We start from the raw sequence: 23,957 nt of genomic DNA on the forward strand, positions 1-23,957 counted from the left end.
TCACCAAACACACAATGTCATTATCTCACCAAGAGTATCTGCAGCTCGTCTCTCTATTTCCATCCCACATAGGGGGGAATTAGACTTCAGAGTGAGCTGAGAACCACCCCACAGCCCATACGCCTCTTCCACAATCTAATCTCAAACACCACACAGAAAAACAGCTAATACTTCTTTCAATACAAACTGCACCACATGAAGAAAGAAACCACAACTCTTCTTTGTAGTCTTGTGAAAGACATGTCTCAAAGTGGGTTTTTAAAAAAAAAAAATTCTCATTTCCAAAAAGAAAACCACTGCATAAATATAAAGCACTACAAATCTTAGGATGAGGACTGCATTTGAGAAATCCTGCCCCTGCATTATCAATAGAGAACAAACAACCACTTTGAAGAAGCTGTGGCACGGGAACCCGTTTGCAGGGACAGAGGCCTGACTTCCTCACAGAAATGAGCCTCTCACATGGAATTTGGTTTACTGTTTCTGAAGGCTGTTTTTCCCAATTGGCATTGTCACAACTGTGAACAAGAAGCAACTTGAACCCACACTAAGAATAAGTGGCCCTGAAGCACTCACTTACACAGAAATTGTAATTTAAGAAAAATAAGACTATAGAAGAGTTACATTTATTTATTTTTTCTTTATTTATTTTTTGTGTGAGAAAGATCAGCCCTGAGCTAACATCCATGCCAATCTTCCTCTTTTTGCTAAGGAAGACTGGCCCTGGGCTAACATCCGTGTCCATCTTCCTCCACTTTACATGGGACGCCACCACAGCATGGCCTGACAAGTGGTGCGTCGGTGCACGCCCGGGATCCGAACCCGGGCTGCCAGCAGCGGAACGTGCGCGCTTAACCGCTACGCCACGGGGCCAGCCCCTAACAGTTACATTTATATAAATCTAAATATTGAACATTACATTAAGGACAGAATAAAACTTTTAACACTCCATGACCTTACAGTGCTTTAGTTAATAGCAACAGCTACCATTTTTTGGGCAATTTTCATCATCACCATGTTTCAGACATTATGCTAAGTGTTTTTCATACGTCGTCCCATTTTATTTTCACAACAACCCTATGAGGTAGGTATTATTACTCCCCTTTTATTGATGAAGAAATGAAGGCACACAAAAGTTGAGTTACTTTCTGAAAGTCAGAGAGCTAGTTAAATAACCCAGGTCTGACTGAGGTCCAGACTTTTCATCAGAAGTATGTAAACTAACGACATCTCAAGGCTCTAAAACAAGTTTTTAAGAGACCAAGTTGTTATAGTGAAAAATTTCAGAAAGCCATAGAAAAATAAACCATCATTCCAAAAATAAACTTGAGTTGTATGAGCAAAAAAATAAAGCATTGCCTTTTGGCTAATGCTAGAAACAGCCCATTTATTTTTATTCTCATTAATTTTTTTAAGGAACTGAAAACATTTTGAAACATGTTTTGGAAATTTTCCCCAGAATTTGGTAAGATTATGATCAAACATTCACTGAGCTCCCACTAGGTGCCATGTATTGCTAGGCGCCAGGTTATAGAAATCAGTAAGAAACAGTTTTCATCCTCAAAAGATTCATTGGTGTTGGTGGGGGATAAAGGACAGATCATAATACACTGTGGAAAGTATAACAGAGTGAGGTGTGGGGTATTACAGAAAAGCGAGGAATGCTTTCCAATTTATCCAACAGGTAGTCGAGTTTACTGGAGCAAGAGCAGCGAACAGTTGTCAGCTGAAGGGGGTGGGCTGCTCATTCCAGGCAGAGCGCAGAGCCTGGGCACAGACCAGAAGCAGGAAGCAGTGCAGTAGCATGGTACCTGGGGGGACCCACAAGAAGGTCAGGGCTGCTGAAGCATGGAGGGGGAAGCAGGAAATGGACATACATAAGGCTGGGGAGGTGGGCAGGGTCCAAATCCTGAAGAAGTTTAAACCAGGGAAGAGTTTTACGCAGAGAAGTGACACGCTCAGAATTATCCTTTAACTAAATCCCTCGAAGGTTGTGTGAAGCATGGACTTGGAGCCACACAGCTGTAGGTTCAACTGTTGGCTCTAGGGCTTTTTAGCTGTGTGAACTTTCTAAGCCTGTCTTGTCAACTGTAAAATGAGAAGTAAATGAGATAATGAATGTAAAACAGGAACACAGTAAATGCTCAATAAATGGTAGCCCTTATTATTATTATTAATATTAGCATTATAAGCCTAGAAGTTCAGGAGACCCATACAGGAGTCCAGGTGAGACATACTGAGACCCTAAATACGGATGAAAAAACAGGACAATCTGAGAAATATTTAAGAAACAGAATTGACCAAATCTGATGACCACTGGCTATGGGAGTGTGGGCAAGAGAGAAGGAGGCACCATCGATGAGCTCTAGGTCTGCGCTGAGTGACTGAATGGACGGTGGCTGGTGGTGCTCCTGCTACAGAGAATATGGGAGGCAGAACAAGTCTGGGAGTCTGAGCCTTGTTGAGGAGGAGGTGTGCATCCAGGAGGGGATATCCAGGAGGTCAATGGACGAGTTTAGAGTCTGGGGTGTAGATGTGGCTTGGAGTTAGAGAAGGGGGTGCCATAAGTATCTCACACCATGGGAAGGGAAGAGATCAACCACAGAGGGCATGTTCAGTTAGAAGAGCAATGAGCTAGGCCAGATCCTGGGAACTCCCACAATTAAGAGGCAAGGGAAGAAAGAGAAGCCCCCAAAGAAAGAAAAGCACCACAGAAGACCAGAAAAGCCTGGAGGCTCAGTGTAATGGCAGCTGAAGGAGCAGGATTTCATGGAGGGAAACATCAGTGGTGCCCAATGCAGTTGAGAAGTCCAGTAAATTCCAAACACGTCCTTGGGATTTAGCAGAAACTGTTGCTGATTTTAGAGCAGAAGGCAATTTTAGGATAAGGGAGATAGAAGCACAACTGCTGCGTTAAGGTGTAAATAGGAGTGAGGAAGTGGAAAGAGTCTACCATAAATCTGGTAAAAGGGATGGAGAGGAATTATGTAGTAATAAAGAAGGAATGTAGGGTCAAAGGTTAGGTTAAGAATTATTTTTAGGATGGAGCACTCTAAGCATTTTGTGAGCTGAGAAGGAAAAGATAGATGATGAAAGGTGATGATGCAGGAGAGAGAATCACTGACAAAACAAGGTTCTTGAGGAAAGAAGAAGGAATTTTTAAGTATCTACTATGTGTCAGGCACCACACTAAGCCCTGGGGACACCTGTCAACAAACCATCAGAGCAGAGTGTGACATGGATGCTTGTCCTCGGAGTGCATCCCGCCATAGGAGCTCAGAGGGGTGCCCATCTGACCGTGGGTTTCCTGAACCCAAGCCTGGGCCTGCTCACCTCTCTATTCCCACTGCTCACAGTGTCTGGTCCCACCTGCTAGGCATTCAATAATGTTCTTGGTATGGATGAAAAATATACTTGTCCGAAACTTTACTTCCAGGGGTAGAAATTTTATAAAGAGGCATGAGAATGTATTCTAAGACAGATAAAGGGAATTTGGGTACTGAAATACAATGAAAAATTAATTAAAATAATAATACACATGCTCGATAGAGACAGAGATTGGACTGGTGGTTACCAGAGGGCAAGGGGGGAGGGAGGAGGGCGAAAGGGATAATTCGGCACAGGTGCGTGGTGATGGGTTGTAATTAATATTTGGGTGGTGAACATGATGTAATCTATGCAGAAATAGAAGTATAATGATGTACACTTGAAATTTATACAATGTTATAAACCAATGTTACTGCAATAAACAAAAAATTAAAAAAAAAAAAGATACACACGCTCGGAAAACATACACATGTAAGAGCTTTGTATAGAGGCAGCTGAAGGTTAAGAGAGTGGGGGAGATAGGGGTCACAGGGTTCAACCATGTGGAGAAGGCCTGAAGTGGTTCCAGAACTCTCTCTGGCCAAATATATCCCCCAATCTGCAAGCTTATGTTTAAAATTCATTTAACCATTTAAGAAGGGACAAAATTTTTCATCTCAAAATTATAGATAAGGGATTAAAAAGGAAATGCAGTGAGATTATACATCAGCTAAAACCCATTCACCATAAAATAAAATCAGTTAGGCAGGCTCTGGCTCAGACCAGCCAGGGTCTAAGCAACGTTCCCCACCATTTACTGGCTGTGTGACCTGGGCCAGGTCCCTTAACCTTCTCCAGGAAAGCAGACCATGTGACAGATGAGTCCCCAAGCCCTTTTCAAATCTCTTGCTCAAAGGTTCTAAAGCAGAGTTTCTTAACCTTCTGGGGATCACACATTCCTCTGAGAAGCTAATGAAAGCTATGAATTCTATTCATTTGGCCCCCAAATAAACATAGACACATGCCTACAAAATTCTGCAAATCATTTGAGAAATCCCTGATTGTAGACCTCCTTCCTACTGGGAAAATAGCCAAGAAACAACTCTTTACAATGAAGATGTTTTGTCTTCCCAGGTATCATAGCGAACCCTGCAAAACCCGCGGTGGACAGTGTGCTGTGTGTCCACCTGAACTATAGGCCTCCTCATCTCTGAATTTCCTAGTGCCAAGCACAGTGCTTTGAATACAGTAAGTATCCACTTAATTTGTAAATTAAGTAGATCAAGCCCATAATGGTTTGAACGCATAGTTCTCGAGCTTTCAGACCTTCAGTGCTTCTGAATGAATATCAACTTCAGATCCTCCCCCTGAGAGACAAGCCCGGATGCACAGCAACCTCTATGGGCTTACTCCACAGGGTCTGTCAACTTTCCAAAACTGACTTCTGTTTAACGAGAGGGGTCTAGACACCCCAGACTAGAAGCTATGCCTCAGTCACAAAGCAGAACTGATGATCCTCCTTTTCTCCCCCAAACAAAACACACTGTATCTGCTTTTAGTAGAAATCCCTCATATTTGTATAACCCTTATACTTACACTTTTCCAATCCCTCTCACATAACATTAAGTATTCATCTGGGAAGTAGGCAATATATGCAGTACGCCATTTTAAAAAATAAGAAAAGAGAATATAACATTTAAATGCTCAGAGAGGGCTTTCAATGTAGCCCAGCACCAGGACCCCAAGTCACATTTTTATAAATATGCTGGTGTTTCTCTAGTATCCTTATAATGAGAAGGTGGGAGAGGTGTCTTAAATTGACAAAACAAAATAGCTATGACATTTAATAAAGTGCTCAGTAATAAAATCTAAATAGTACCTATGATTTTAGAAACCAATTGAAGCAATTTTATACATAATGATTAAATAGTTTAGTTTTTTCAATATTCAATAAGAATCGAATCAACTTATCATTTATGACTTAAAAAAAAGCAGAATCCACTGTACATAGTAGGAGGGAAATTCCATACTTACCTATCGCACAATGTATAATCTAGAGGAAAAAAGGGGGAAAAAGAGAATTAGTAAAGATCGATAATATTATAGTTTAATTTCACATAAACTAGACTTCAGTGGGGAATAGAGCAGTGTCCGCCAGCAGTATCAAATCTGAAAAACGAACATTCCATTTTTAAACTTGGCTACAAGTGATTTAACAAAATGCAAATTCTTATTCAGTTTTCTGTTTGTTCATTTTTAGTTTGTGTATCTGTGGAAGGTTTCCTAACGAGTAAAAATCTCACCTAGCAGTTTATCAGATGTCAAGGACTTCTTTCATAATATACAAACTTATAAGAACAGTAAGTGGACAACATCTCCCATGTCCAATATTCTATAGAACAGAACCGTCACAGACTATGGAACTCAGGGTCAGAAGAGTCCTTGTTGGCTCTTCTTGCCCAGCAGGCCCTTCAGTGCAGACATTCATTCTACAAAGCTCCACCCTTGGTCCCCATCTTGTCTCATTCAATTACTCATTACTGGGGCGTTGCCAGTCCAATCTCTAACCCTAGCTCTCTGAGCTCCAGGCCCACATTCCAAACTGCCTTTGGACATCTCCATCTGGGTGGACCAGCGGCAGCTCAGACACGGCACACCTCAATGGGGAGCTCACCCTTTCCTTTCTTCATACCTGCTATGCCTCCTGATCACCAACCTCCCAGTCTCTCAGGTTCAACCACTCTTTCATTCCCTCACCCCCAAGTCCACCTGGTTTCAAGTCCTGCCAATGCTCCTGGCATCTGTTTTCCCATTTTTTTTTTTTAATTTCCAGTGCCTGGGATGAGATTGCTACCTGCTCTCTATCTCAACGGCCATCCAACAGGCCAATTAGGTTCTTCTAAATCCTCTTCCAATTCATCCTGTATATGGCATTGCTTTAACCCTGGTGGTGGTGGTAAAGAAGTAATCTGAAGCCACCTACAAGATTGATTTATTGACCAGAGCTGTTCTAGATGATAAGACCTAACATCCATTGTTGTGCATTTTAGAATTTACATTTCTCTACCAATCATTGTGTTGTTTGATCCTAACAACTATCCTGGCTGATAGGACGGGTATCTCTACTTGCAGATGAGAAAACCAAGGCTTAGAAAAGCTGCTCAACTTACCCAAGGTAGTAAGTGACATCTAGGATCAAGAAGCTAGGTTTTAACCCAAGTGCCCATCAACAGACGAATGGATAAAGAAGATGTGGTATATATATACAGTGGAATACTACTCAACCATAAAAAAAAAATAAAATCGTGCCATTTGCAACAACATGGATGGACCTTGAGGGTACTATGCTAAGCGAAATAAGTCAGACAGAGAAAGACAAATACTGTATGATTTCACTCATATGTGGAAGATAAACCAACACATGGATAAAGAGAACAGATTAGTGGTTACCAGAGGGAAAGAGGGTGGGAGGGAGGGTGAAAGGGGTAAAGGGGCATATATTTACGGTGACGGATAAAAACTAGACTATTGGTGGTGAGCATGATGCAGTCTACACAGAAACTGATATATAATAATGTACACCTGAAATTTCACGATGTTATAAACCAATATGACCTCAATAAAATAATTAAATAATTTAAAAAAGAAGCTGGGTTTTATTTCTACTCTACTGATTTTTCTATTATATTATTTCATTGTACATTAGTTATAGGATATCAAGCCATAACTTGACAAGACTTACCTAAAACACACCTGATGAGACTCTGTGCTCAATAAGACTATTATTCCACCAAGTGTTTTTTTGGGGCGGGGGGAGGTTGGATTAAAAAAATCAAGCTAGGGGGCTGGCCTGATGGCATAGCAGTTAAATGTGTGCGTTCTGCTTTGGCGGCCTGGGGTTCGCAGGTTCAGATCCTGGGCACAGACCAAAGCACCGCCTGTCAAGCCATGCTGTGGCGGTGTTCCATGTAAAGTGGAGGAGGATGGGCATGGATGTTAGCCCGGGGCCAATCTTCCTCAGCAAAAAGACGAGGATTGACATCATATGTTAGCTCAGGGCTAATCTTCCTCACAAAAAAAAAAAAAATCAAGCTGCACAAATTTGTTGATAACTGATAAGAGCACAAAAGAATTACCATACTGCAAATCTTATCATCTTTTTCAAAAGAAAACACTGCTAAGAATCTCAAATGTGTGAATATTACAAGATAAGCTGGACCTCCTGCTACAAAGGGAAACTAAAAGATGTAAGCAGATTAAAATGAGGAATAAAAGACATGAATGAAAAGCATGCTTTGAAACAAGACAGCTGACAGTGCCTAGAAGGAAAACCTATTCTATCCACATATGTGGCAAGACATCCAGGCTGCTGATCAACAATAGGAGACCACAGGAAAGGATACACAGCACTGAAGGGCCATCGTTTTCTTTGCTTGATGGAACAGTAGTAGGTCCAAGTCCCATTAGACCCAATCTCCCCTTTTTAATCAGATATATTTTATACGCCTCCTTTACTATCCTGAAATGAAATTCATAGATGACATAACCTACCTAGAAAAAATTTTCAAAAAGATACAATGTCCTAACTGAAATGTAGAGAAGAAATAAAAAGAAAATAATTAATTAAAAAATATGTATTTCAGTATATAAATGTTTGGGGACATAATGACATAATGAAGCAGTCAAATGTATGTACCAACTTATGATAAGTCTGGATTTAGAAATATGAATATCAGGAACCACTTTGGATAAGTATAAAAGAGCAGAAGTACAGACCAACACTAGAATAAAAAAAAGTATTAAGATAATAATGGAAATAGGGAAGTAATCCTAACTGAAGTTGGAATAATAAGCCAAGGTAAGTAACAAAGTAGAGAAAATACAGTATTATCACAATGAGCTAGGTCTTATTTATTCCTAAGCGTGGCATCAAAATAATCCCCTGGGTTATGTCACAAGACGGGGTAAGAAGAAAGTATTACAGAAAACCTATCCTTCTGCCTTGAAATCCTGGTGAGACATATAATCAGTGTCTAGTCTGTAAAAAGACCTCAGAGACCATATTCTTTGAACGGCGCAACAAGGAACAGAAAATGGATTAGGCCAAAAAAATCAATGCAAGAGGCAATAAAGCAGTTGTGTAATAGATTGGAAATCGTTTTAGGATAAAACTGAAAAATTACAGTGATCCCAAAAAAAGGTAGTAATATGAAATGTATTAAAATAACCTATATTAAAGAAATCCAAGGAGATCCCTGCATTTCACGTGTCTCCACTAACTTAATCATTGAGTCTAAACAGGAATCTCAAATTTCCTGTTACATTCTTTCAGTTTCATTGCTTTTGCAGTTAACTATTGCACTGAAATACTTTTCAACTAAATATGAAAGCTGGAAATGCTATAATACTTACAGAACAGAATGTGCAGAGTGAACAAATGACTCGGTTATTTTGAGATGGTATCTTTACTTCAGTTAGGTTCACTCTTCATACCAACTGTGGTAGGCAGAATTCTAAAGATGATTCCCCAAGGTTCCTGTTCCTTGGTTACCCAATCAAACACTAATCAAGGTCCTACAGTGTAGGGATTTTGCAAATGTAATTAAAGACCCAAGTCAATTGATTTTAAGGTACGGAGATTATATGGGTAGGCCTGATCCAACCAGGTGAGCCCTTTACAAGCAGAGTTTTCTCTGACTGGTAGCAGAAGGGGAAGTCAGAGACATTCACAGAACAAGAAGGATTCAATGAGCCATTGCTGGCTTCAAAGACAGAGGGGGCCATGTGTAGGGACTGGATAGCAGCCTCTAGGAGCTAGGAGTGACCTCCAGCTGACAGGAGCAAGGAAATGGGGACCTCAGACCTACAACCACAAGGAACTGAATTCTGCCAACAAGTTGATTGAGCTTAGAAGCAGTTTCTTCCCCAGAGGCCCCAGATAAGAGCCAGCCTGGCTGACACCTTGATTTCAGTCTTGTGAGACTCTGAGCAGAGAACCCAGCCAAGCCCAGCTCCTGACTTAACGGAACTGTGAGCTAATTAAATGAGTGCTGTTTTAAGCTGCTAAGTTGGTGATATTTTTGTTATGCAGCAATAGAAAACTGAGACAACCATCTTCTCACTTAATAAGCATTTTGTTTAATTTCTCATGAAGATTTTTTTAGTATTAATATATACTACAAAACTATGAACTTACTTTTGTAGAGGGATTAGCCCGGGGGAATATACAAAAGTCAGGGGGAATGCAGAACAAATCTTCATTGAGTTAGACTGTCTTCATTGAGTTAGACTGGGTTTTTTCTACAATGAATATATAGCACTGATGATTAGAGAGAAATACCTTTCCCTTCTCCTCTGGTTTCTATGAGAAGGGTTTTCTCTCAAATATTTCTGATCTCTCTCCACCCTTTAATCACTTCACCTCAGGAAAGGAAGGATGACTCATCTGGGTAGTAAATTTGGGAAGAATAAATGGGGCATGCTCAATTCAGTCCACCCTAAGGTTTCCACAAAGAACCCCCAGTTCTCTGGTTTCCTCCATGCCACCCTGGCCGCTGCTGCCTGGGGCAGCGTGCGCGGTGAGTCTAATTCTGGAGCCCAGTTAGCAAATCCGTTTGGCTTGCACACTAACGCATGTCCTCCAGCGAGGCCTGTATCACTAATAAAGTTGATTTTTAGGATCCTAATGCAACTCCTTTGAGTTATTTCTCAATGTTTGGAACATAAGCAAGAAAAAGAGTTAGAGACTGCAGTCCAAACTTGTTTTCAAAATCCTTTTCCATCCATTTTTTGAGGAAATAGGTGAGATTTCCTTAATAAACATTATTGCCTCTGTCACTTAATTTTACCTGTCTTGCTATAATCAGCTCTATAATTTATTAATTCATTATCTGCTTAATTTTCATATCCTAATAGTGAAATGAAGCCTCACAGAACTTAAAACTCAGAAAAAACTTAAAGTGAACTAACCCAGTGTATTCATTGCAGAGAGGTTAAGAGCAAGTGGCAAAACCAAGTCTGGGTACCCACGTTTCTTGTCTCCAGAGTTCTTTTACTCACACTGGACACCTCTTAAGTACAACTATATTTTTACTTCTATAGTGTTTCTGCCAGCTTTTCTATGATAATCATTCACTCATCAACTAATTCCACCCACATGTGTCTCCCTCCCACACTCCTCGGGTGTGACAAATTGTGAACTCAGAGTTTCTCTTTGGCTTCTGCTCTGAAATTGACTTTATCTTAGGCTGTGACTGGTCGGTCCTGCTTTTCTTGTATGCTTGGTCACGGGAGGCTGGTTCGTCCTTTAGTAAGCTTATGTTAATCTTTTATAGGCAACAGATTGTTGGATTTTGTTCTTTAAACCAGTAACTACCACTGTACCTTTTTATTTTGATAAAATTAATAAGTCTAATTGCATAAACATTAGAAATGAGGCATTTGTCCTATACTCAATCATCCTATAGGTTTACTGTTATTGCTCCTGTCTTTTTCTTTTTTTAATTTAACAGCATATGTAAAATTCTGTACTTCACTTTAAATATAACCTACCTAAGCTGCCTATTTACTTCCTTTTTCAGAAAACTCTTTAATGTTCTTTTTCTCACTCATTTTGTTTTCTATTATATTTTATTACATATTTACTATATATCTTCTATTTTTTATTTTGAGATTCACAGAAGTGATATATAAACGCACACTAAAGTATACAGAGTAAAAAGTAGAAATTCCCTTTTATTCTCCCACAAATACCATACCCCTCCATTGGGTAAGCACTAGGAACAGTTTGATACGTATCCTTCCATATCTTTCCCAATATCTGCAATTTGGTTTTTTTCTATTGCTCTTCCTAATCTGAAAACATCAATGTATTTTAATAATTATTCTCATTCTCTTCACCTTATGAATTAAGAAGTTTATAGACTCTGCAGTGACATAATATTTACATTGTTAGGTCTGTCTTCCTTTGGTTGCCCTCCCTCCCACTTCATTCCACCCAGGTAAAATCTGGAATATCTTATGAAATTTCACATGGACATCTTGCAATCTGTATCACAGTCTGAAGCTATGTTGTCCAGTTCAGTAGCCACTACTCACATGTGCCTATTTAAATTTAAAATAAAAGCAAATAAAATTTACAACTCAGTTTCCCAGTCCCACCAGCCCCATTTCAAGGGCTCAGCAGCCACATGTGACTACCGTATCAGACAGCACAGATCTGGGACATTATCATTGAGGAAAGTTCTATTGCACAGCGCTAGTCTAAAGACTTGGTTAATTTTATTTCTTCATTTATATAACAGTTAAATAGCCTTTGATAAGGTTCTTGCAAAGTTCATTACTTTTTGTAGGTGTTTTCAGAATGTCTCCATCTGTAGGAAATTGCGTGGTCTGTTATCCGGGAATCTAATACTTTCTCCTAGCTTCATATGGATTTTTTTATTCTTCAGAGTCTAGGGTTCCAAGTTGTTTTCCTATTAAATTTTAAGATCTCTTTTCTGCTGAAAATTGCTTATCTCTGTTTTAAGTTGAAAAATTTAACGAATAGGTACCCAGGAAGAGAAGGGACTTTTTTTCTTGGAAAACAGCTCCCATGTGGAACTCCATATACTCTCAATAACCAGACTGAGATGGCTTCCCGTTGAGAAAAGTTTTCTAGAATTTTTCCTGATTATTTATGAGTTATATATTCCAACATTTTCTACTTCTGGTAGCCTTACTTTCTGACAGACTATACACTCTCAATTGGTTTTTTAGATACATTGGTTCTATTGCATTATTTCTTAGTCTGTTGCGTTTCACTACTTTCCTATATAACTTGGTTTTTCTGCTGTTCAGATAAACACATAATATTCCTGATGTGCCTGGCACTACATATTTTGTAATGTTCTTTTTTACATGTCAAATGGTGAACTCCGAATATTCCCAATGACTTCTGCTCTGTAATTTATTTTATCTGAGACTATAACTGGGAACTCCTACCTTTCTTGAATCTTTAGTGTCACCTATTTCTCTGCACTGTGGCCTCCTTTCTGCCCTGTACTGCCACCATCGATATTTTTAGTTTTTTTTTTTTTTTAATTTCTGCACATTTCTTTCTACAGCCATTAGCTGTCCTACCTCACTGAATACCATATCAGTTTGCTTCTATTTGCTTGAGTCATCAAGCAGTGAGGCCTGTGTCAGTGGGCTCCCTTTTCCCAGAGGCTCCCTCTTCCCCCCTAATGTTGTGACACTTATTATGCCTCAGTTCTGCTTTCCCTCTGGTTTTCACATTGTTTTTGAAGCTGGTTAATCTGAGGTTCGTTGTCATTCCTGTTTGTGTTCAATATCTTCACTATGACCTGCTCTGCTGGCTTTTCAGAAGTTTCTTTTAGAGGTCTGTTTTCTCAAAACAAGCCTTCAGAATAAAGGTAGTCTAAAATGTGCATATAGCTGTGTTTCAAAAGTTCCTTTTTAAGTTTGTTATTATTGGGAAATCAGCATGTTTTCACAAGGAGGAAAAATATGACAGATGGTGGCCATGTCCCTAGAAGAGTTCACAAAGCAAACTTAACCTCAGACGTGCCCGAAGCATATTACTGCATTAGTAACACCACAGAACCTAACCTCCTACTACCTCTTTACAAAAAATCATCCAGTGTTTGAGGCAAAACACAGAAGAACTGGCAGGGAGACAAGATGGGAGCCCTCTTCTTCTTAAGGACACTACATGTTCTTAAGATTTTGCTATATTTTAGAGAAATATGTGAAATCAGTTTCCTGAATATTTCATTACAGGATCTGAGGAGAGTTTGAGGGGAGGCACGATGAGTTAGACCAGATTACAGAGAGGGGGCTTAGCAAGTGGCAGTAGAGGGTTGGAGACATAACAAAAGCTGTCCACTCTCCTTCACAGTTTCTCCAGAACCAGCTCTGCCGTTTCAAGTCGAGCCCTAAATCACTCTAGAAGATCACAAATGACACTGGGTTTTTCTTCCTCTCTTTTTATAGATAAGGGGGTTCTAAGCAACAGAAGGATTTGGAAGAGAATGGGAGGGAAAGGGAGTTCCTATGATCCATTAGGCATTCCCAGCTGGACAGTGTTAGGTAAATGATATATATGGTGACATACATATGTTGAGGATGGTCTGTGTCAGTGTGAACAACTCATGTCCTTGCAGGGCAGTTCTTAACCCCTTGGAATCCTCACTCTCAATCATAGGGGCATATCTAATCATGAGTATTTGAGAGTGTCTTTGCTATAATTACAGTCTTATGTTAACTAAACATATTTAGAAATCCAAACTGTCTCAGAAATAACTTTAAACTGCCATAATGCAGCATCAATCTACTAATTTCTAATCTTTAACTCGCCTCTAACAAGGCTGGAAAGATAGAGTCTGTCTTTATCAATGAATATCATGGATCCAAAAAAAAATGAAGTAAAAAGAAAACTTATTCACAGCTCATTATAGATGAATGGCATTTTTAAAAAATTGAGATATACTTCCACATACCATAAAAATCATCCATTTAAAGTGTACAATTCAGTGATTTTAGTATGTGCACAAGGTTGAGCAACCATCACCACTATCTCATTCAAGAATATTTTCATCACCTTAAAAAGAAACACTGTACTCATCAGCAGTCACTCTCCAGTCTCTCCCTCCCACAGTCCCAGGCAACCACTACTCTACCTTCCGTCTCTATGGATTTGCCTATTTTGGACATTTCATATAAATGGAATCATATAACACGTAGTGTGTTGTGTCTGGCTTCTTTCAGATAGCATAATGTTTTCAAGATTCATCTATGTTATAACATGTACCAGTAATTCATTCATTTTATGGGATGGAAATACCACATTTTGTTTATTCATGAATGACATTTTTAAAAAATATTTTTGCCACATATGTTAATTAGCTCTCAGGATTACTCAAGAGTCAATTTAAGACACACTATATTGATTCACACACTGATCTCTTAGCCCACAAGATTATCAGTTTTTTGTTTTTGTTTTTGTTTTTTTTTGGTGAGGAAGATTGGCCCTGAGCTAACATCTGTTGCCAATCTTCCTCTTTTTGCTTGAGGAAGATTGTCCCTGAGCTAACATCTTTGTATGTGGGATGCCGCCACAGCATGGCTTGACAAGCAGTGTGTAGGTCTGCGCCCAGGATCCAAACCCATGAACCCCAGGCCACCAAGGTAGAGTGCACAACTTAACCACTAAGCCCCCAGGCCGCCCCTTATCAGTATTTTACTTTCTGTCAATTTAGAAATCATCTCACAGATTGTAATCTTCATTGTATTGTGTCTCAGTACGTTGGTAAATACTTCTTGGGCTTTCCACCTAGCACCCCTTTTTCTACAAATTGCCCCTTCCCTCCAACTTCTATATGGTTAACGTGACCTTGCTCCTGTCTTCAGGTGATTAGTCCAAAAACAGGCACCTGATTCAAGCTGGACAAATTAGGCCCTTCACTGGGAATGTGGAATTGGGAGTAAGATTCTGTTGCCAACTAGCTGCTCTCTTGATTGCAGGAGCTACAACCTCAGGAGCTTTTGGCCATTACCATTATCTGCCATGCCGACTAAGAAACCAAGAAAACTAGTCTGCAAGAAGAGAAAAAAGAATCAGAGACAAGAGAGGGACAACAGCAGATAAGAGATGGAGCAAGAATTCCTGGGTTCCCTATAGTGCTCCAGTGCCTGATTCCAGGCCATTCCGAAGGCCCAGCTGCATCCCTGTCCTTGGATTCTACAGGACAGCCTAGGCGCTCACAATAAATTTTGTTACTATATAAGTTACTATATAAGTTAGTTAAGGAGGTTTCTGTAATCTTTAGCCAAGAGTCCTCATACAATCATCTACTCAATAAGATCTTAAGCTCTTTATTAGCAAGGGCTCAGCCTCCATAGCACCCAGTACAATGACTGATACATACTTATTTACATTATCACCTGTGGAATAATTTGGAAAATTATCTATAAAATATACTCAAGACATTCTTGGATGAGTATTTAGAAGAAAGTTAGGATTTGTGTTCATTTTATAGAAAAGCTCTATTACTGTATCACCAACTCAATACATTTTTGCACTTACTTTGCAAAAAATTATTTAATTTCCTCAGAATTGAAACTGTCTTTCTGTATTACACTACTACATGCCCATGTGCGCTTGCTTGATAAATGTTTTTAAATCTTTTAAAAAGCAAAGTGTTATGTTTTCCTAAGAAGATTTGAAATTTCTTGAGAACAAGTAATCTCTTTTTGCTTTTAAAGCAAACTCCCACAGACCCTACTAAAGAATAACATTCAGCATACAAAGATATAAATGAGTAGCCGACCTCCCTGCAATCATTTTCTCCTCCTGCAAAGAGAATATGTTGTCAAACACTAATAATTCCCATAAGGATAACGCATCTGTAATTAAACAATACTGTGCACATGTAATTATTATACAATGTAGGTTGGGTAGGCAATGAAACATTCCTTAACTGACAAGTCAGGAAATGCAGTTTTAGTAAATTTGCTCTATCGCTGCAGGCTGAGGGCTTGACTGCCAACACTGACATCTGCAAAGCTAATCTAATTTTCTGCATATTCTTGGGAGTCTTCACTGCATTTTGTAAAGTCCTTTTCCCAAAACCAAATCCAGGACTTGTCACCTAATTGGTTCTTAGTGAGGATAACAGAGATAAAACCAAAAATCCAAAGTATTTTCTTAAATCCCTGTTAAAAATTCTATAGGGATAAATGGGCTAATCCTTCAAAGTCTAAGATCTGGCTCCTGAGTGGATTTTGTATAACACTGTTTAATGTCACTATCTTCTTTAAGATAGACTTAAATTTGTAAAATTATGCCTCTAATATTACAAAGTCTTATAGAGATGGAATCCCCTTTAAATTACTCAAATACTCCAATTGGATACAACTTCTTACTATTTCAAGCACTGGGGCAGTTTCTGACGGTCTTGACCCCACACTTGCTTCTCTAGAGCTTGAGGGAATAGTGTTGGCCAAAGCTCTGAGAGACAAAGTATTACTTATTTACTACTGCTCCCTTTCAAAAAAAATTCGAAACTCTTAAGTTTAAAAAATGGTCCACACTAGGATTTGCTGAAGTTTCCTCAGACTCAAATCGTCAGGGCAGGAAAGGGCTTTGGAAATCTACTTTAACCTAATTATTTTACAAATGAGAAAATGAGGTGGACGAGAAGTAAAAGACTTGCCCAAATCCACAGGGTAAGCTGGTAAAATCAGCACACCTAGAAGAAAGGTATTCAGACTCCCAGCTGGAAGCTCACTTCCTCATACTATCTACCTAAAATATGAAAGTAGGGACAGTATTGAAATCTCTCTGCTTTCTGAGAGACAAAAACAAAGACTACAACGTTCTGTTTTCAAATGTGAAGGTGAGAGGTTGAGGTGTCACATCTCATTTCACGAGGTAAACAGTTTTTTTCTCAAATATTCTTCCAAAAGTCACAATGGGCTTGCCCTGGAGGCTAAGTGAAATGAAATGGAATACCAGATCTTCTCCGCAACACGAAGGTTTTTCACCATAATGAACAATGGCAGCTATTGACTCTGTGTGCCCAAAGCTATCATCATTCCCCCTTTTCCATTAACAAAGTCTATAGTCCCTTGGCCAGAAGGATGGGCATGTGTCCTAGACCTGGCTCATCAACCATCTCATATCACTGGCAAGTGAGATGGGTCTAAGTAAAAGGCCAACCAGAATACTTCCCTAGAACTGTGACACAATGCTGAGAAAAATAAATTTCCCCCGTGTCCCACCATGTGGAGAAGGCAGTCTGCAGTAGGACAGCCTAAGACCAACAGTCAAAGAGAAATAGAGATCAGCAGAGATGAGAGACGGAAAGAGAGTCTGGCAATGCCCAATCTTTGGTTCTCATTCCTGAGCCGGTTCCTCTGATTTTGTAAGTTAACCCTATTATCTTTGTCAACCACAGAAGTCAGTAAATTCCTTTTTTGCTTAAAATAGTTTGAATTGGGTTTCTGTCACTTGCAACTCAAAAATCCTAACATACACTGACCCCGGGAGACAGGATGGCATATATATTACCCTTAATACAGGGAAATTAATAAACTTTTGTTAAAAAAATGTTTTTGATGCCTTTAGACAGGCTCTACTGTTTCTTATATTTATCGCTCCTGACATGCTACAAGCACCAGCCTCACTGTTTCCATTATATGCCTGGCCCCTGAAAGCATCTGAGTTTGCTAACACTTCCCTAGGATGTCCTTAGGGATATATATTCCAGGCAATTCAAGTTAAATGAGATTTTATTTTATCTAGAACATCAAAAAGATAGTCCAAGTATCAACATTATAGTATGCTTTGAGGCAAGTTTTCAAAATTTAAAGCAAACACAACAGAAATATAACTACTGCGATATAATTTAGTAGCATGTTTGTTATTTTATAACAATAGAAACCAGTAACAACAACAAATCTCAGGACCTACCTCCAGTAAGGCTCCAGTTTGGAAGAACTTCAAAGGCTTTTCAATGGAATAATAAAGGCTGTGATAGCTACCCTTAGCCAGGTATGCTCTGACCAGACCAACTGCTATAACAAGCCACCTAAGAAAAAGAGGCAAAAGAGTAATCAGAAAAAAAAAATAGGTAAGTAGGATTTAAGGTCATAGAAAGATGTGGCAACCACAGATATTGCTAAAGGTGACCTCAAGAATCAGTGTCCCGGATATATCAACTCTAGCTCTCAAATGCCAAGCTGAATTGCACAGAAACGTTGCACCACCAACAGCATCCTACCAAGAGTGCTCTGCAAAAGCACAGTGGCACCTCACCCATCTGGAGCTCAGCTTTTCGGCAACCTTGCCCGTTGACAACAAGGCCAAAATGAAGGGAATAAGCTAAACTGGTCCTTGAGCAGCTAAATTAAGTGCCAGAAAGCCTAAGACAAGAGAAAAAAACTGTTAGAGGAAAATTTTAAACGGCCTATGCAGTTAAAGGGTCTGTAATAATAATAGGGTGGAGAAAAGATGTTTTAAACTACTTTTATAAGTATCTCATGGAACATACCCATACCTTAACACCTATCCTTTTAAAATTATAAGTGAAATAAGAATAAAAGTTTTTTTTTTTTTAGCTAAGTTTCAAAAATCAATTCAGTAAAGAAAGTCAGACCAATACAAAATACAAAACAGGGAAGCACTTAGGCATATCACAGTGAACATTATATTTCTGTTCTATGTCCCTCTCAAAAATAAATTTCTCAGGCCCTGTAATTTTTTATTTGTTAAGTTCCATAATGAAACGAATGGACCTTTATTATTAAGGTATCTCTCCTTGAAAGCAGCGATCGATTTACATAAATGTACAATCTCAACTAGGTAATGGGGTAGGTGGTCTATGTTATTTGTAGAAACTATCATCTAAGGACATCAAATAAATGTTTATTAAAAGAGAAATGATTCCTTAATGGTGTAACTGGTCCAGAATTAGCAGCCTACAAAAAAGCTTACTTTACTCTCACAATCCCAATTTCTCTTCCTGGTTTCAGATACCTCCACCCCACTCTCTATGTTCATCACCCAGGAATAAAGACCTTTTTCCTTCTTCCCCAGTGTAACTTAACACCTCTTTCCAGTCCAATAGTCTCATCAACACCCTTGCTGAGCTAAGAATTTTATGTATAAGTATAAATACACACACTCCTGAATGTTCTTTTAAAAAATCACTCTGTGACCATTTATGTGATAAAGAAACTTGCATCTGTAATACATATCTTCACTGGCCTGTGAGTCAAGAGAAAAAGGTTCTAGATCCAGATCTCCTATAGTAGTAGTTCCCCCCTTATCCTCCGTTTCTTTTCCACAGTTTCCGTTACCTGTGGTCAATCTCAGTTTGAAAATATTAAATGGAAAATTCCAGAAATAAACAATTCATAAGTTTTAAATCCTGTGCCGTTCTGAGTAGCCTGATGAAATCTCTCGTGGTCCTGCTCCGTGTCCCCCAAGGACGTGAATCTTCCCTTTGTCCAGCGGATACACGCATGTACCGGCCCCTTAGTCACTTAGTACCCTCTGGGTTATCAGATCCACTGTAGTGGTACTGCAGTGCTTGTGTTCAGGTAACCCTATTTCACTTAATAATGGCCCCAAAGTGCAACAGCAGTGAAGCTGGCAATTCGGAAACGCTAAAGAGGAGCCATAAAGTGCTTCCTTTAAGTGAAAAGGTGAGAGTTCTTGACTTAATGAGGAAAGAAAAAAATCGTATGCTGACGTTGCTAAGGTCTACAGTAACTTTTATTACAATATATTGTTATAATTGTTCTACTTTATTATTAGTCATTGTTAATCTTTTATCATGCCTAATTTATGAATTTAACTTTATCATAGATATAATGTATGGGGAAAAACAGTAACATATAGGGTTTGGTACTATCTGTGGTTTCAGGCACCCACTGGGGGACCTGGAACGTATTCCTTGAGGATAAGGGGGGCCTACTGTACTTTCTGTGACATCAAGCAGGTCACAACTTCTCTGAGCCTAGGTTTCAACACCCGCCATTTCTAATACTAGCAATAAAGCCTATGATCCTCCTAAGATATTTTTTTGTGAAAAAACAAGGTGCTGAAACGCTAGTATGACATTAGCATTTGTGTTTTAAAAAAAGGGGAGGGGGTGGGGGAATGTATATATTTGCTTGTATCAGCATCTGAAGGATACACAAAATGAGTGCCCCCATGGAGGGGATCTGGGTGGAAGGGAAGGGTGAGAGGAGAGTTTCACTGTACATTTTTGTGTATATTTTGAATTTTGCAGCCTGCCAATGAAGTACCTATTTAAAAAATAAAACATGGGGCCGGCCCGGTGGCGCAAGCGGTTAAGTGCGCGCGCTCCGCTGCGGCGGCCCGGGGTTCGCTGGTTCGGATCCCGGGTGCGCACCGACGCACTGCTTGGCAAGCCATGCTGTGGCGGCGTCCCATGTAAAAAGTGGAGGAAGATGGGCACAGATGTTACCAGGGCCGTCTTCCTCAGCAAAAAAAGAGGAGGATTGGCGAATGTTAGCACAGGGCTGATCTTCCTCACAAAAAAAAAAAAAAATAAAAAAAAAAAATAAAACAGATGCCCACTATACAGTTCTTTCGACTTTTCTGCATGTTTAAAAATTTTCATAATAAAATTGTAGGGCTAATTTTTTTTTACAAATGAATGTCATTCAAAAATACATAACAAATAGTCTGATTCTGTGGTCCTCCTCACCAAAACCATGGGCTCAAAGAACCGGAAGAAGCTTAGAGATCACCTAACCCAAACTCCTTAGTTTTACAGATGAAAAAACGGAGACCATGAAAAATAAAGTGATTTATCCAAGGTCACACAGCTAGTTAGTGTTAAAACTAGAACTAAAAACCCTCTGTGACAAAGGATGAAGGGCAATGAGGGGGAACAAGAGGGGGTAAAACCCGTTTCGAGGGTCTATTTCCCTGCTCCCCAGTAACTCTGCCTTCCACCCCCAGTATCTTCTTCACCCCAATCCATCCTAAAAAGTCTAAACTCATCTAAAGCACAGCCCTGCTCACGTCACTGGTCAAAAACTTTGAACGTTTTTCCATTACCTTCCAGATTAAAGTTCAACCTGGCTTTTGAAAACAGCCGCCTAAACAAATGGTCACTCTGCAGCCACAGCTTCCTCCACTCCCCTTGGGGGAAGAGCTCGCCATGCGTGACACGCCGCCTGGGCTCTCCTCTGCGCTGCAGGATCGCCCGGCCCCCAAACCTGGCCCTGTGGCCAGCCCAGCCGCCCTCCCAAGGCCCTCCAGACCAGCGCCCGGGCCGCCTTCCCCGTGCCCCCCGGAGCCCCCGACTCCAGCTCGGCGCACGCCCGCGCCTGTGAACTTGCTCGGCCACCCGCGCAGGCAGGCGTCCTGGGCAGGCACCGGGGCCGATTCAGCGCTCGCTGCCCGCAGCGCCCGGGTGCCGGGTCCCGCACACGCCCCGGCAGGGATGCGCTGCACGCGGGCCGGGCCGGGCCGCCCCGCCGGCCGCAGAGCCCCCTCCCCGAGCCCCAGCCTCACCCCGCCGTCATCACCACATTGTAGATGACTAGGTACGCCGTGGCCAGAGGCCCTGGGCCTTTCTTCTTCCGCGCGCCGCCAGCTTCGCCGGCCCCGGCCCGGCCTCCGCCGCCCCCATTCCCCTTCGCTGCTGCAGTCGCCGCCCCTGCCGCCATGTCAAGCGTCCGGAGCCCGCTCTCCCCGCGCGAGCATCACCGCTCGGACACGGCGCTGCGAGGCGGCGAAAGGAGAACGGGGGAAGGCGGGGCCGCGGCCGCGGGGCGGAGCCAGGGACAGCGCCCACGGCGGCCGCCATCTTGGAGGAGGGCAAAGGCGCTCCTGTCGCTTCCCGCCCCTCGGCGCGCCTCACACGCCACCGCCATCTTGGATCGGGGTCATCATCGCCTCTTTTGCGCTCCCGGTAATAACCTCTGGCGCCATCTTGGATTAGGTCAGTGTCGCCTTTGGCTTTCTTCGCCAGGCCTGCTGTTTCTGCCAAGTGGATGCTTCGTCGTCCCTGGCCATTCTCTCTCCTGTAACCTCCGCCTCCATGTTGGATCAAGAAAATGATGCTTTCGTTCTCGCTTCTCATCTTGGCTTCTCCCAATGGCCCTATCTTCACCCCTATACACGTGATCTGCTATTTTGCGTCAGGGCAATTGACGACTTCGCTTCTCGTCAACCCCAGAGGCCGGCCGGGAATAGCCCTTCTGCTTTGTGCGCTCTGCTCCTTAACCAGTGGCCAGGTTGAAGGTTCAGTCTCCAAAGGTTTCGTCCCTGCATTTATGCATTTAGATTTTAAGTTAGTAGTAGAGTGGAGAAGGTCAACGAGAAGTTTGCCCCTTTTACTGTCCGATTAAAGTCGCCTGTGTGCCTAGGATCCAGTGTCATCCGTGAGGCCTGGAGGGTGCTCAAGGGCATCTTCCAGCCCGAGGCCTCGTGGGCTCCCCCGTCCAGCAGGCAGGACCAGGGTGAGGTTATTAGGCAGTCGGCTGAGGGTGAGGTGCCGAGTGGAGCAAGAAGTTTTCCACCCACAGTGGCCAAAAATAGAGAGATTTTGGCTTACGGGGAAAACCTGTCTGCCTGTGGAAACTGCTTTAACCAGCTGACCCTATTTTCCATTCACTGTTTTTTTTTGTTCTAGGAGTTTCTGTAAAAGTCCCTTACCGTCGATTTTCACACAAACATTTCCTTAAATGAATTACTGTATATGTGGTGGTATAAAATATTTATTTATTCATTCCATCAAGTATTTATGGGACGTCTGCAAGCTTGCCCTGGAGTTCTTGGCGCCAAATGAAAGAGACAAGTCCTCCGTCTCCCAGAGATTATATAGAGGGAGCCAGAAGAAAATAAATATGTATTAGTTGTGGAAAACTGATATCAGGAAGTTATTGCAATAATCCAGGCTGTAGTGATAGTGGTCTGGGCCGGAGTGGTCTTGCTTGAGGTGGTGAAAACAATTGAATTCTGGACATATTTTAGGAGTAGAGCTGATAAGATTTGTGGATGTATTAGATGTGGAGTATGAGGTAAAGGAGACATTGTGAGCAAGTTGGAAAAATTGAATTGTAGAAGTGATTTTTTTTTTTTTAGTGAGGAAAATTAACGCTGAGCTAACCTCCCTGGCCAGTCCTCCTCTTTTTCCTGAGGAACATTGGCCCTGAGCTAACATTTGTGCCCATCTTCCATTATTTTATACGTGGGACGCCTGCCACAGCATGGCTTGATAAGAGGTGTACAGGTCTGTGGCAGGCATCTGAACCTGCAAACCCTGGGCTGCCAAAAGTGAAGCACGTGAACTTAACTGCTACACCACCAGACTGGCGCCCTAGAAGAAGCGATTTTGAAGACAGAAATCAGCAATTTTGTTTTTTACTTGTTGAGTTTGAAATCTTTGTTAGACATCCAAGTAGAAAAGTTGAATAGACAATTAGATTTAGACACTGAAGTTCAGGGAAGAAGTGTGGACTAGAGATAAATTTGAGAGTCATCAGGGTGGTGATGGTATTTAGAGCCATGAGACATCTACAGATTGAGACAGCAACTAAACAACTGTCAGGGTCTCATCCTCTACAGCCCCACAGATTGTGTAGAGGTTCTGTTGTCTGATTTTCCTTACTTCTTTAAAGAGCAAGTTAGTGTACTCAAATTGCAGACTGTATTCAGAGGGAAAACAATTTACAAAAGAAATAAAGAAGTGAGCGGTTTTGCAGAGCAAGTAATCACTCCTCTAAAAGCGTTTTTCATTCATTTAATGATTTTTTTTTTTTAATATGACCACTTAATGGGAAAGTAGGAGGCAGGAATGCATAAAGCTCTGTCAGTTGGAAATCAATTTAAAACTCAATGTATCTTCTTACAGTCACTTAGGCCCAACTCCAATCTGTCCTCTACAGTACAGTCACAAATACAAACTTGTTCGTGTCCACTATCTTCCCTCTCCCCACCCCCTTGAAACATTTAAGTGGCTTTTAATGACACCTAAGATAAAGTATAAAATATTTAACGTGGCCTACAATAATGTGCCTGGTCTTGCCCCTACCTACTTCAGTCTCACGTCACACAATACTCTCCCTAGACATACTGGTTTTATCTTAGGTCTTCCAGTGAGCAA

General features: G+C 41.0%; 1 protein-coding gene across 1 annotated transcript in view; it reads right to left on the reverse strand.

Annotated features, from left to right (window-relative positions):
* The window catches only part of HACD2 (3-hydroxyacyl-CoA dehydratase 2), a 94,331-nt gene extending 72,783 nt beyond the window's left edge, over positions 1 to 21,548 (reverse strand). The window contains exons 1-3 of the mRNA XM_058555933.1: positions 21,362 to 21,548; positions 17,780 to 17,897; positions 5,341 to 5,359 (exon numbers count right to left, since the gene is read on the reverse strand). Of these exons, the coding sequence (XP_058411916.1) occupies positions 5,341 to 5,359; positions 17,780 to 17,897; positions 21,362 to 21,516 (292 nt within the window). The 5' untranslated portion in view covers positions 21,517 to 21,548. The remainder of the gene's footprint in view (positions 1 to 5,340; positions 5,360 to 17,779; positions 17,898 to 21,361) is intronic.
* Positions 21,549 to 23,957: the final 2,409 nt, after the last annotated feature.

The sequence above is a fragment of the Diceros bicornis genome, chromosome 15 (assembly GCF_020826845.1).
Source record: "Diceros bicornis minor isolate mBicDic1 chromosome 15, mDicBic1.mat.cur, whole genome shotgun sequence".
NCBI lineage: Eukaryota > Metazoa > Chordata > Mammalia > Perissodactyla > Rhinocerotidae > Diceros > Diceros bicornis.